The following is a 12,951-nucleotide window of genomic DNA, read 5'->3' as shown; positions in this document are numbered from 1 at the left end:
GTGAATGTTGTCTGTCTATCTGTGTTGGCCCTGCGATAAGGTAGCGACTTTTCCAGGGTGTACCCTGCCTTGCGCCCGATTGTAGCTGGGATAGGCTCCAGCGCCCCCCGCGACCCCGAAAGGGAATAAGCGGTAGAAAATGGATGGATGGATGGATGGATGGATGGATGGATCACAGGGGGTTCATCACTGAAAAAAAGGTTGCGAACCACTGCTTTAATGAGAGGGACAGTTTTAGGACATGTGAGTCAAAAAAGTACTCATAAGCTCCAAAAGTAACAATGCATCAAAATCAATGTTTTCAATGATTAATGGAGTCAAGTTTGTAATTTCCTTACCCCAAATATCTCACCTCATTTTTTGTATTGTGTTTCTGAGAAGTTTTTTTTTTACCTCCCCTTCATTGCACACAACATGCCACTAGGGGGCGGTGTAATAATACTATTGCATCAATATAGGGTCCTTGGGGGGCCACATGATATCATACAGTAACATATTATCAGACACAATAATCAAGTGTTGATTAAAACCAAGGTGACATTTTTTTGTGTTTTTCCTTTTAGTATTTGTCTGTGGAGTTAAACGTACACGTACAGTATGTACAGTCATAGCCACATCAATCATATCCAGACGTTGACAGCCCTGCACAAACAAGCACAGGTTTAAAAAAAAACATAAAATAAAAGTAAGTGAGGGCGTAGTCCAAGTGATGAAGAAGTGAACCTCCCATGAAAAGAACGAAAATGACAATTAAAAGCAACAACCAGCGACTCCACCCTCCGTGTTTGTTGTTGTTCTTCTTTTTCAGATTGTGTTATTTCTTTTGTGTAACATAACCTCAGCCGGCCTGACAGGTTACACTTTCACAAGCCGTCGTGTTGAGACAAGACGGTCGCCTGAGAAAAGAGCAACCATTTAGCCCTCTCGCATTGATTACATATTTTTAATCTATTGAAATGCTCAATATGAAATATTGAAATAAATCATAACTGTCTGAGTAAGACACGTTTTCTACATTTATTTTCATCCAAAACAAAGTGAATTCATTGCTATTAATTAGTTTGTGTATATTTTGGGCTTTCCTAGCTTTGTAAAATATGAATTATTACTCCCAAATTATAATTTTATTTCATTTTTGTGGAAAAAACAACCTTACAAATTTGATACAATTTAATATTTGTCATTTAGTCCAAGTTCTTTAATTCACACAATACATTCACTTTTAGTTTAAAAAATTATGTGTTCATGAAACATATTTAACAATTTAAATGTGTTAATATATAACTTGTTTATTTATTTGATTAAATTAAATAAATAAAACATATTTAAAAAAAATGATATTGTTTTGGAAAAACAGGTATTTATAGTTTAAATAACTATGATAAAATAAAATAAAAATATGTCATTACAATAGAATATGCATATTAATATATAATGACTGTCATTTAATGTAAACAATGTTTTTGTCGAGATAGGAAAAAAAGACTAAAAGACGCAAAACCATTCTGCATTATCGCACACATTTTATTATTTCATTGCGTCATTTAAAGTTCAAACAGGGAAAAAAAAATGGTCCAAAACAAAAATTCAATCTAAAATCCCATTAGTTACAAAAAACACAAAATATTAAAAATCCAGATAAGAAGACATTCAAAACCAAAGAAAATATTTACAAAGACTTTTATGTACACACTACGCTCCGAGAACTTAAATCCTTTTGGAAAAAAAAACAAAAAAAACAGCAGGAATGACAAGTGTTGAAATAAAAGACAATTTCAGTTTAGTGCATTAAGAAGGAAAGAGAAATGTCCTAGAAGTAATTGTAAAAAATTAAGGAACTTCTGATAATATTTTTTCAAATCGTATTTTTTTATTTCAAGTTTTCTTTCGTGGTGACGTTATTGTATAAATATGTGACAGTAAAAAGGACTGAGCAGCAAAGGTCGCTATGGAAACAAACAAAGCAAAACATTGTCTGATTACTCAGCGCTCTGGCATAGCTGTCCCATTACTTTAGCAGATGATGTAATTTTTTTTAATTATTAATATTTTTTTTAGAGAAGTCGTATCAACACCAAAGGAGAAGTCGAATTACATTCGTTGTTTTCGCAGACACATGTACGTAAATAAAATAGATATATAAACATTATTTACAAGAGGGCGAGGCGTCGGAGTCCACCTGTCCGCAAGCGGAAAAAAACGCCTTATGTTGTGAAAAACCATTCCGGGATGTTACGAGTCCAAAATGACGTCAACCTTCCCATTTAGCGCGTTAGTTTACGTTATTAGTGCTAATGGACAAAGACTTAGCTAACATTAGCAAAAGATTAGGTGATTGCCTCCTTCCGTACGTCGGAGCTAAGAAAGCAGATTGTCACTTTGAGGTCTTAACGTAGCATTTTTTTTTTTTTGTCGTAAGCTACTCATAATTACGTGTTTGTTATCTAACAACATTTTGGTGGATAGTTTGTGCAATTCTCTGATCAGTCAAAAGTATCAAACACCACAATTAAAGTTTGTCTAAGTCTAATTGCAAATTTGAATACTCGTGTTCATGTTTTTCGCGATTAGCGTAGTGATCATTAGCTAAGAAGAATTTTTTCCAAAGTAAATGCTATATTTAAATTTTTTTGCTCGAAAATGTATATTTTGCCAGGCTACTGTTTATTCAATGCAAAGCAATTAACAGCTAGCAATCATGCTAACTTCCTAAAGAGCGATACAAATTTAATTATGATAGCTAGCAAATGGGCAAATTTCCCCAAAAGATGAACTAAAAGCAATTTTGCCTAAAACCCGATACATTTTCCAAAGTAAATGCCGTATTTTTCTATAACCTCAAAGCAACTTATTGGTTCTATTTTGCCAGGCTAATGCTTAGTTTTCCATTAACGTTTAGCATTAACAGCCAGCAAACATTGTAACTTCTCAAAAACTGATACAAATTTCCCAAAAACGTAAAAAAATTTCCGCCGAACCAGATACATTTTGACTAAGTAAATACTAATATTTCTTTCGTAATTTTCTTTTGCCCAAAAAGTAATTTACGGTTTTGTTTTTTTAATTGTTTGTTAGCACGAGTAAAAATCACATTTATTGGGGTGAATTTTTGTGGAAAGACAATCAAAAATATGCGTACCATTGATTGATTGATTGATTGAGACTTTATTAGTATATTGCACATTGCAGTACAAATTCCGTACAAATGACCACTAAATGGTAACACCCGGATAAGTTTTTCAACTTGTTTAAGTCGGGGTCCACGTTAAATCAATTCATGCTAAAATTCATGGTAAAACCAATTTAATCCAAAGATTACTTCAAAGTTCATTTTTGAACCTTATTCCATTAAACGAGCCCCAGAAAAATGTCTAAATTTAAGATGATTTTAAGTGTGCCTATGTGCCATTACGTTGTTAGCAAATAGCATTGACAGCAAAATTGTTCGCGTTTGATTGTTTTAGCCCAAATCTGTAAAAATTGTGCAATACATTACTTATTAAGGCTGTTCATACGTAACATGGTAGCCAATTGTCATTTGTTAGATATAGCAAAATGTTAAAAACGACAAATGTTGCTTTAAAAATTAAATATTATCCACGTTAATCAATTCATGGTAAAACCAATTTAATCCGAAGATTTACTTCAAAGTTAATTTTTGAACCTTTTTCCATTAAACGAGCCCCAGAAAAATGTCTAAATTTAAGATGATTTTAAGTGTGCTTATGTGCCATTACGTTGTTAGCAAATAGCATTGACAGCAAAATTGTTCGCGTTTGATTGTTTTAGCCCAAATCTGTAAAAATTGTGCAATACATTACTTATTAAGACTGTTCATACGTAACATGGTAGCCAATTGTCATTTGTTAGATATAGCAAAATGTTAAAAACGACAAATGTTGCCATAAAAATTAAATATTATCCTATTTCGGGTTTTTGTACAAGACTCAATCAACTCTTCCGAGGAAGTTTTCCTTCTTTTTCCGTCATTTGTTAGTTACTTTTGATTGTTTTAGCCCAAATCTGTAAAAATTGTGCAATACATTACTTATTAAGGCTGTTCATACGTAACATGGTAGCCAATTGTCATTTGTTAGATATAGCAAAATGTTAAAAACGACAAATGTTGCTTTAAAAATTAAATATTATCCACGTTAATCAATTCATGGTAAAACCAATTTAATCCGAAGATTACTTCAAAGTTCATTTTTGAACCTTTTTCCATTGAATGAGCCCCAGAAAAATGTCTAAATTTAAGATGATTTTAAGTGTGCTTATGTGCCATTACGTTACTAGCAAATAGCATTGACAGCAAAATTGTTCGCGTTTGATTGTTTTAGCCCAAATTTGTAAAAATTGTGCAATACATTACTTATTAAGGCTGTTCATACGTAACATGGTAGCCAATTGTCATTTGTTAGATATAGCAAAATGTTAAAAACGACAAATGTTGCTTTAAAAATTAAATATTATCCACGTTAATCAATTCATGGTAAAACCAATTTAATCCGAAGATTACTTCAAAGTTAATTTTTGAACCTTTTTCCATTAAACGAGCCCCAGAAAAATTTCTAAATTTAAGATGATTTTAAGTGTGCTTATGTGCCATTACGTTACTAGCAAATAGCATTGACAGCAAACTTGTTCGCGTTTGATTGTTTTAGCCCAAATCTGTAAAAATTGTGCAATACATTACTTATTAAGACTGTTCATACGTAACATGGTAGCCAATTGTCATTTGTTAGATATAGCAAAATGTTAAAAACGACAAATGTTGCCATAAAAATTAAATATTATCCTATTTCGGGTTTTTGTACAAGACTCAATCAACTCTTCCGAGGAAGTTTTCCTTCTTTTAACGTCATTTGTTAGTTACTTTTGAATGTTTTAGCCCAAATCTGTAAAAATTGTGCAATAAATTAATTATTAAGGCTGTTCATACGTAACATGGTAGCCAATTGTCATTTGTTAGATATAGCAAAATGTTAAAAACGACAAATATTGCTATCAAAAAATTAAATATTATCCTATTTCGGGTTTTTGTACAAGACTCAATCAACTCTTCCGGGGAAGTTTTCCTTCTTTTTCCGTCATTTGTTAGTTACTTTTGATTGTTTTAGCCCAAATCTGTAAAAAGTGTGCAATACATTACTTATTAAGGCTGTTCATACGTAACATGGTAGCCAATTGTCATTTGTTAGATACAGCAAAATGTTAAAAACGACAAACGTTGCTATCAAAAAATTAAATATCCTATTTCGGGTTTTTGTACAAGACTCAATCAATTCTTCTGAGGAAGTTTTCCTTCTTTTTCCGTCATTTGTTAGTTACTTTTGAATGTTTTAGCCCAAATCTGTAAAAATTGTGCAATACATTACTTATTAAGGCTGTTCATACGTAACACGGTAGCCAATTGTCATTTGTTAGATATAGCAAAATGTTAAAAACGACAAATGTTGCCATAACAATTAAATATTATCCTATTTCCGGTTTTTGTACAAGACTCAATCAACTCTTTGGAGGAAGTTTTCCTTCTTTTTCCGTCATTTGTTAGTTACTTTTGATTGTTTTAGCCCAAATCTGTAAAAATTGTGCAATACATTACTTATTAAGGCTGTTCATACGTAACATGGTAGCCAATTGTCATTTGTTAGATATAGCAAAATGTTAAAAACGACAAATGTTGCTATCAAAAAATTGAATATTATCCTATTTCCGTTTTTTGTACAAGACTCAATCAACTCTTCCGAGGAAGTTTTCCTTCTTTTTCCGTCATTTGTTAGTTACCGCTACTTAAAATAAACACGTTTAACGAACTTGTGCGCAAAAGTGTGCTTACAAAATGAGCTAAAAAGTGATGAAATTGTTTAAAAAAAAAAAAATGTTTCCGATTTTTTCCCCCCCGAATACATGAAATGGAGCGTAATGTAGCAGGTTGTCGCATTCCAGTCCGTCCATCGTCGTGGTTTCCCGCCATCGGTTATAATGTTTTATCTTCCAGTTTTGTGGGGCGGACATTAAGGGGGCGGGACTCACCGGGAGGTCATGAAAACGGACGGCTCTCTCGCTCCCTCGTCGCAACAACAGGAAGTGGTTTGTGGGATCCAGGCGAACGACTCGAGTCTCTCCGTTGGACACTTTTGAGTTAGTTCTGGTGTCGCTTCATGTGCAGCGCCAGGTGGTCGGAGCGGGAGAAGCAGCGGCTGCATGCGACACATTTGAAGGGTTTGGCGCCCGTGTGTTTCCGGTAGTGTCGCGTCAGCTCGTCCGAGCGGGCGAAGCGCCAGTCGCAGTTGTCCCACGTGCAGCGGTAAGGCTTCTCACCTGACAAAAGACAACACCAAACATTTGATTTCCTTCATATTTGAACAAGACTGGGACGCTACGGGCCTCCTTTTTCATTGACCAGAAGGTGGCAGCGGTTCCTCAAAAAGATAAAAGTCATGGCTGACAAACACAAAGCCTGAGGAAGTGCTAGCAAACATGCTAACTTCCAAAACGGCGATTAAAACTTTTATTTTGACAGCTATCAAATTAACCAAAGGACATTTTCCGCCAAAACAGATACATTTTTCCGAAGTAAATGCTATATTAAAATTTTTTTTTTAGAAAATATATATTTTGCCAGGCTACTGTTTATTCAATGCAAAGCAATTAACAGCTAGCAATCATGCTAACTTCCTAAAGAGCGATACAAATTTAATTTTGATAACTAGCAAATGGGCAAATTTCCCCAAAAGATGAACTAAAAGCGATTTCCCCTAAAACCCGATACATTTTCCAAAGTAAATGCTGTATTTTTCTATTACTTCAAAGCAACTTATTGGTTCTATTTTGCCAGGCTAATGCTTAATTTTCCAATAACGTAAAGTATTAACAGCCAGCAAACATTCTAACTTCCCAAAAAGTAATACAAATTTCCCAAAAACCTCACAAAATTTCCGCAGAACCGGATACATTTTGACTAGGTAAATGCTATATTTTTCTTTCGTAATTTTTCTTTTTTCTAATGCCGTGGTCTTGCAATTTTTTATTACTTCAAACATTTCCTCTTGAATATAATTATTGAACAACATTGAGAAATAAATACATTTTGCAAGGGTGCTGCCTATTTCAAAGCAATGAACAGCTAGCATACATGCCAACTTCCCGAAAGGCGCTAACAGTTTAATTTTTATAGCTAACAAATGAGCATATTTCCCCAAATGATTAACCAAAATAAATTTCCACCAAACCTGATACAATTTTCAAAGTCAATGCTATGTTTTTCTATTTTCAGTCACCCGATGTCTTTTGCATCCAGTCTCCCCTAGAGGGGGGGTCCTCTGCGGTCCTCTCCAAGGTTTCTCATAGTCATTCACATTGACTATGTGAGTTCTTCCCTGCTCTTATGTGGGCTCTGAACCGAGGATGTTGTGGCTTGTGCAGCCCTTTGAGACACTTGTGATTTAGGACTATATAAATAACAATTGATTGATTTATTGATTGATTGATTGATTGATTTTCCTTTTTCTAATGGGGTGGTCTTACAATGTTATTACTTTAAAAATGTCCTCCTGAATCTAATCATTGAACAAAATTGAAGAACAATACATTTTGCAAGGGTGCTGCCTATTTCAAAGCAATGTACAGCTAGCATACATGCAAACTTCCCGAAAGGCGCTAACAGTTTAATTCTTATAGCTAACAAATGAGCATATTTCCCCAAAAGATTAACCAAAATAAATTTCCGCCAAACCAGATTCATTTTTTTTAAGTCAATGCTGTTTTTCTATCATTTTTCTTTGAAAAAAAATGCATTGTTCTTGCTTTTTTTTTTTACTGCTACGTATTTAAAAAAAAATAAAATCGTATCATTTAATAAACCTGAATAAAGTAAAAATAAAAACCCGCTTACTAAGCAAAAGGCTATAACAATTTTATTTTGATAGCTAACAAATAAGAAAAATTTCCTAAAAGATCAACTAAAAGCAATTTCTGCTAAAACCGATACATTTTCCGAAGTAAATGCTGTATTTTTCTATTACTTATTGGTTCTATGTGGCAAAGCTAATGCTTCATTTTCAACTAACCTAAAGCATTAACAGCCAGAAAACATTCTAACTCCCCAAAAAGTACAAATTTTCCAAAAAACTACATTAATTTCCGCCAAACCCGATAAATGTTTTTGAGTTTAATGAAATATTTTTGAATTGCCATATTTATTTTCTTTTTTTAAATGCATTGTTTTTGCATGCGAATGTTAGGCAATAAGAGTTAGTTTTTTTACTTTTATGTTTTTTTTTTTAATCCTATCATTTAATAAAACTGAAGAAAGTAAAAAATAAAAACCCGCTAACTTTGCAAAAGGCTATAACATTTTTATTTTGGCAGCTAGGAAATAAGCACATTTTACCAAAAGATGAACTAAGAGCAATTTCCGCTAAAACCGATACATTTTCCAAAGTAAATGCTGTAATTTTTTATTACTTCAATGCAACTTATTGGTTCAATTTTGCCAAGGTAATGCTTAATTTTCAATTAATGTAAAGCATTAACAGCCAGCAAACATTCTAACTTCTCAAAAAGTGATAAAATTGTAATTTTGACAGCTACAAAATTTCCCAAAAACCAAAAGAAATTTACGCTAAACCCGATATATTTTTTGCCGTTAATGCTATATTTTTCAATTGCCATTTTTCTTTTCTTTTCTCAAATGTGGGGGGTTGGCCACATATGCGGTCCTCTCCAAGGTTTCTCATAGTCATCATTGTCGACGTCCCACTGGGGTGAGTTTTTCCTTGCCCTTATGTGGGCTCTACCGAGGATGTCGTTGTGGTTTGTGCAGCCCTTTGAGAAACTGGTGATTTAGGGCTATAAAAATAAACATTGATTGATTGATTGATTGATTGAAATGCGTTGTTCTTGCGTGTAAATGTTAGACGATAATTGTTTGTTTTTTGCTTTTATGTATTTTTTTTCCTGAATCATACCATTTACCAAAACTGAAGAAAATTGTTTTTTTTGTCGGGCTATTGTTTCATTCAAAGCAATTAACAGCTAACTTCGCAAAAGGCGATAAAAAGGTAATTTTGATAGCAAGCAAATTTCCCCCAGAAAACATTACCCCAAAACTGATACATTTTCCTATTACTTTCAAAGCAACTTATTTTTCTATTTTGCAGAACTAATGATTACTTTTCTATAATCAAAAGCAAATTACAACTAGCAAACGAACAATAAAAGTATGTGAGAAATCTTTAATGTATTCATTAAAGAAAAGGTAAAATATACTAAAAGGTTTTGACCAAATATTTAAGTTAACGTCACACACACACTAGGTGTGGCAAAATTATTCTCTGCATTTGACCCATCACCCTTGATCGCCCCCTGGGAGGTGAGGGGAGCAGTGAGCAGCAGCAGTGGCCGCGCCCGGGAAACATTCTATGACTCCAAAGCAGTATATTTTTAACATTAACTAACAAAACAGAAAAATATCAAAAACTTCTAATTGATTTTAAGGAAAGAACAGTCGTGAACAAATTCCTACTAACTGGGGCGGCATGGCGTAGTGGGTAGTGCGGCCGTGCCAGAAACCTGAGGGTTGCAGGTTCGCTTCCCACCTATGGACATCAAAGTCGCTGCCGTTGTGTCCTTGGGCAGGACACTTCACCTTTTGCCCCCGGTGCCGCTCACACTGGTGAATGAATGATGAATGAAGGATTGGTGGTGGTCAGAGGGGCCGTAGGCGCAGACTGGCAGCCACGCTTCCGTCAGTCTACCCCAGAGCAGCTGTGGCTACTGATGTACCTTACCACCACCAGGTGTAAATGAATGAACGGTTCCCACTTCTCTGTGAGCGCTTTGAGTATCTAACAATACAAAAGCGCGATATAAATCTAATCCATTATTATTATTATTATTATTATTATTATTATTAACTCCAAAGGGCAGTTTTTTAAATTTCATGCCTAACTTTCCAATGTGATGTTAGCTAATGAATGATTTCGCTAGCTAAGGTTAGCTATCTTTCAATGATTATTTTATAGAAACTACAACATGACCGCACATTTTGAATTGTTTCCTGGGCCGACAAGCAATTTTTATTTAACGGAACTACAAATTGTGAAAAATATAGGCACTTAAAAAAATATACGTTCTGTTAAAGGCCTACTGAAACCCACTACTACCGACCACGCAGTCTGATAGTTTATATATCAATGATGAAATATTAACATTGCAACACATGCCAATACGGCCTTTTTGGTTTACTAAATTGCAATTTTAAATTTCCCGCGAGGTATCCTGTTGAAAACGTCGCGTATGATGACGCTTGCGCGTGACGTCTCGGGTTGAAGCGGACATTTTTTACCAGCCCTATCCCAGCTATGAGTAGTCTGCTTTGATCGCATAATTACACAGTATTCTGGACATCTGTGTTGCTGGATCTTTTGCAATTTGTTCAATTAATAATGGAGAAGTCAAAGTAGAAAGATGGAGGTGGGAAGCTGTTAGCCTTTAGCCACACAAACACAAGGTGATTCCTTGTTTAAAATTCCCGGAGGTGAAGCTTTACTATGGAACAGAGCGGTGAAGCGAACATGGATCCCGACTACATGTCAACCGGCAGGTTTCGGTGAGAAAATTGTGGTAATAAGTCGGCTCTTACCGTAGACATCAGCGGAGCTTGCGTCCTGCTGCAGCTCCGAACTATTACCTCCTCCCACCGGAGACCCTGGCGGTCACTACACCCGTGGATACACCACTCCAACTTTCAGATACTATAAAATCTCACTAAAACACTATTTACACAATAGGCAGATAAGGGATTTTCCAGAATTATCATAGTAAATGTGTATAATAACATCTGAATGGCTCTCACTGCCCTCACTTTTTTTTTTTTTTTTCCTAGTCCTTCACTCTCATGATCCTTATCCACAAATCTTTCATCCTCGCTCAAATTACTGGGGAAATTGTCGCTTTCTCTGTCCGAATCGCTCTCGCTGCTGGTGGCTATGATTGTAAACAATGTGAGGATGTGAAGAGACCTACAACCCGTGACGTCACGCGCACATTGTCTGCTACTTCCGGTAGAGACCAAAAGTTGCGAACTTTATCGTGGATGTTCTCTACTAAATCCTTTCAGCAAAAATATGGCAATACTGCAAAATGATCAAGTATGACACATAGAATGGACCTGCTATCCCCGTTTAAATAAGAAAATCTCATTTCAGTAGGCCTTCAGTGGAATGCCTTTATAGCAGGGGTGTCAGACTCATTTTAGATGGGGGGGCCACATGGAGAAAAAGCTACTCCCAAGTGGGCCGGGCTGGTAAAATCACGGCACGATAACTTAAAGGCCTACTGAAACCCACTACTACCGACCACGCAGTCTGATAGTTTATATATCAATGATGAAATATTAACATTGCAACACATGCCAATACGGCCTTTTTAGTTTACTAAATTGCAATTTTAAATTTCCCGCAGAGTTTCCTGTTGAAAACGTCACGGAATGATAACGTGTATGATGACGCGTGTTTGTGACGTTATTGGTTGGAGGGGACATTTTAGCCCAGCACCATTTACGGCTAAAAGTCGTCTCTTTTCATCGCGCAATTACACAATATTTGGGACATCTGTGTTGCTGAATCTTTTGAAATGTGTTCAATTAATAATGGAGACTATAAAGTAGAATGCTGTTGGTGGAAAGCGGTGGATTGCAGCTGCCTTTAGCACCGAAACACAGCCGGTGTTTCTTTGTTTGTTGTGAAACTTTAACACAGAGCGGTCAAGCGAACATGCTTCTCTATGTCAACCAGCAAGTTTTTGGATGGAAAAATTATGATATTAAGTCGGGTCTTACCGGAGACTTGAGTGGATTATGCGACCTCCTCCTGTAGCTGTCAAAAAGGCAGCTGTGATCTTGGCTTCTCTGAGAGACACTGGCGTTCACCGCAGCCCTCCGACTTTCAGGTATGACTTTAAAATCTCACTAAAACACTCTTAACACAATAAGCAGATAAGGGATTTTCCAGAATTATCCTAGTAAATGTATCTAATTACATCTGAATCGCTCATACTGCCGTCGCCTGGAGCCTTTTTTTTTTTTTAGTGCTTCACTCTAACTTTCCTCATCCACAAATCTTTCATCCTCACTCAAATTAATGGGGAACTCGTCGCTTTCTTGGTCCGAATTGCACTTGCTGCTGGTGGCTATGATTGTAAACAATGTGAGGATGTGAGGAGCCCTACAACCCGTGACGTCACGCGCACATCATCTGCTACTTCCGGTAGCGACCAAAAGTTGCAAACTTTATCGTGGATGTTCTCTACTAAATCCTTCCAGCAAAAATATGGCAATATCGCGAAATGATCAAGTATGACACATAGAATGGACCTGCTATCCCCGTTTAAATAAGAAAATCTCATTTCAGTAGGCCTTTAAACCACTAATGGCAACATAAGCTAATTGATGGTCATACCTACAACCAAAGCCAGCAGCGAGTTTGGAAACGTATAACAGCCAAGAGTTGTTTGTTCATTGTGCGTCGTATTTCCCTGCGGCATAATAATCTGAGCTTCTGACCCCGACCGTGCGCCTATACCGCAAAACCAAACACACCTGTGGTCCTTTTATGTACACGCAGACGTTTGCACACACTCCGAGAGCTGTTGGCTAGAAACCGGATATAGTTCACAAAGGACCGAAAAAACCCCCCAAAACGTTTTAAAATGAAAATGGACTCAAACAAACACGGCCTGGCTGTTTATTGTCACCCGCTCTTTGGACCCCTCGGCGCAGCTAACGACCGCCACGTCATGATTGATGGCCAATAGCCGCCGCTATCTAATCAGCGCTAACGTTGCTAATGAGCGCTTGATGCCCAAAACGGCCGAGAAAAAAAAAACGCTCGCTGATAGAAGGAGAAATCCTCAAAGATTCAACACAAACAAATCCGGCGGGTTGTC

General features: G+C 36.1%; 1 protein-coding gene across 5 annotated transcripts in view; it reads right to left on the bottom strand.

The window, feature by feature from the left end:
* Positions 1 to 182: 182 nt before the first annotated feature.
* Positions 183 to 12,951, bottom strand: part of klf5l (Kruppel like factor 5 like) — a 37,149-nt gene continuing 24,380 nt past the window's right edge. For 4 of the 5 annotated variants that reach the window (XM_061898858.1, XM_061898857.1, XM_061898856.1 and 1 more), the window contains one exon: positions 1,504 to 6,324. In XM_061898858.1, coding sequence (XP_061754842.1) covers positions 6,146 to 6,324 — 179 coding nt within the window. In that variant the 3' untranslated portion in view covers positions 1,504 to 6,145. Of the gene's footprint in view, positions 897 to 1,503; positions 6,325 to 12,951 lie in introns of those variants that run through there. The other variant, XR_009806564.1, reaches the window with a different exon arrangement.

This window comes from Nerophis ophidion, linkage group LG04 (genome assembly GCF_033978795.1).
Source record: "Nerophis ophidion isolate RoL-2023_Sa linkage group LG04, RoL_Noph_v1.0, whole genome shotgun sequence".
Classification (NCBI taxonomy): Eukaryota; Metazoa; Chordata; class Actinopteri; order Syngnathiformes; family Syngnathidae; genus Nerophis; species Nerophis ophidion.
Note: the sequence above shows the minus strand (reverse complement) of the source record. Positions and strands in the feature narration are given on the sequence as shown.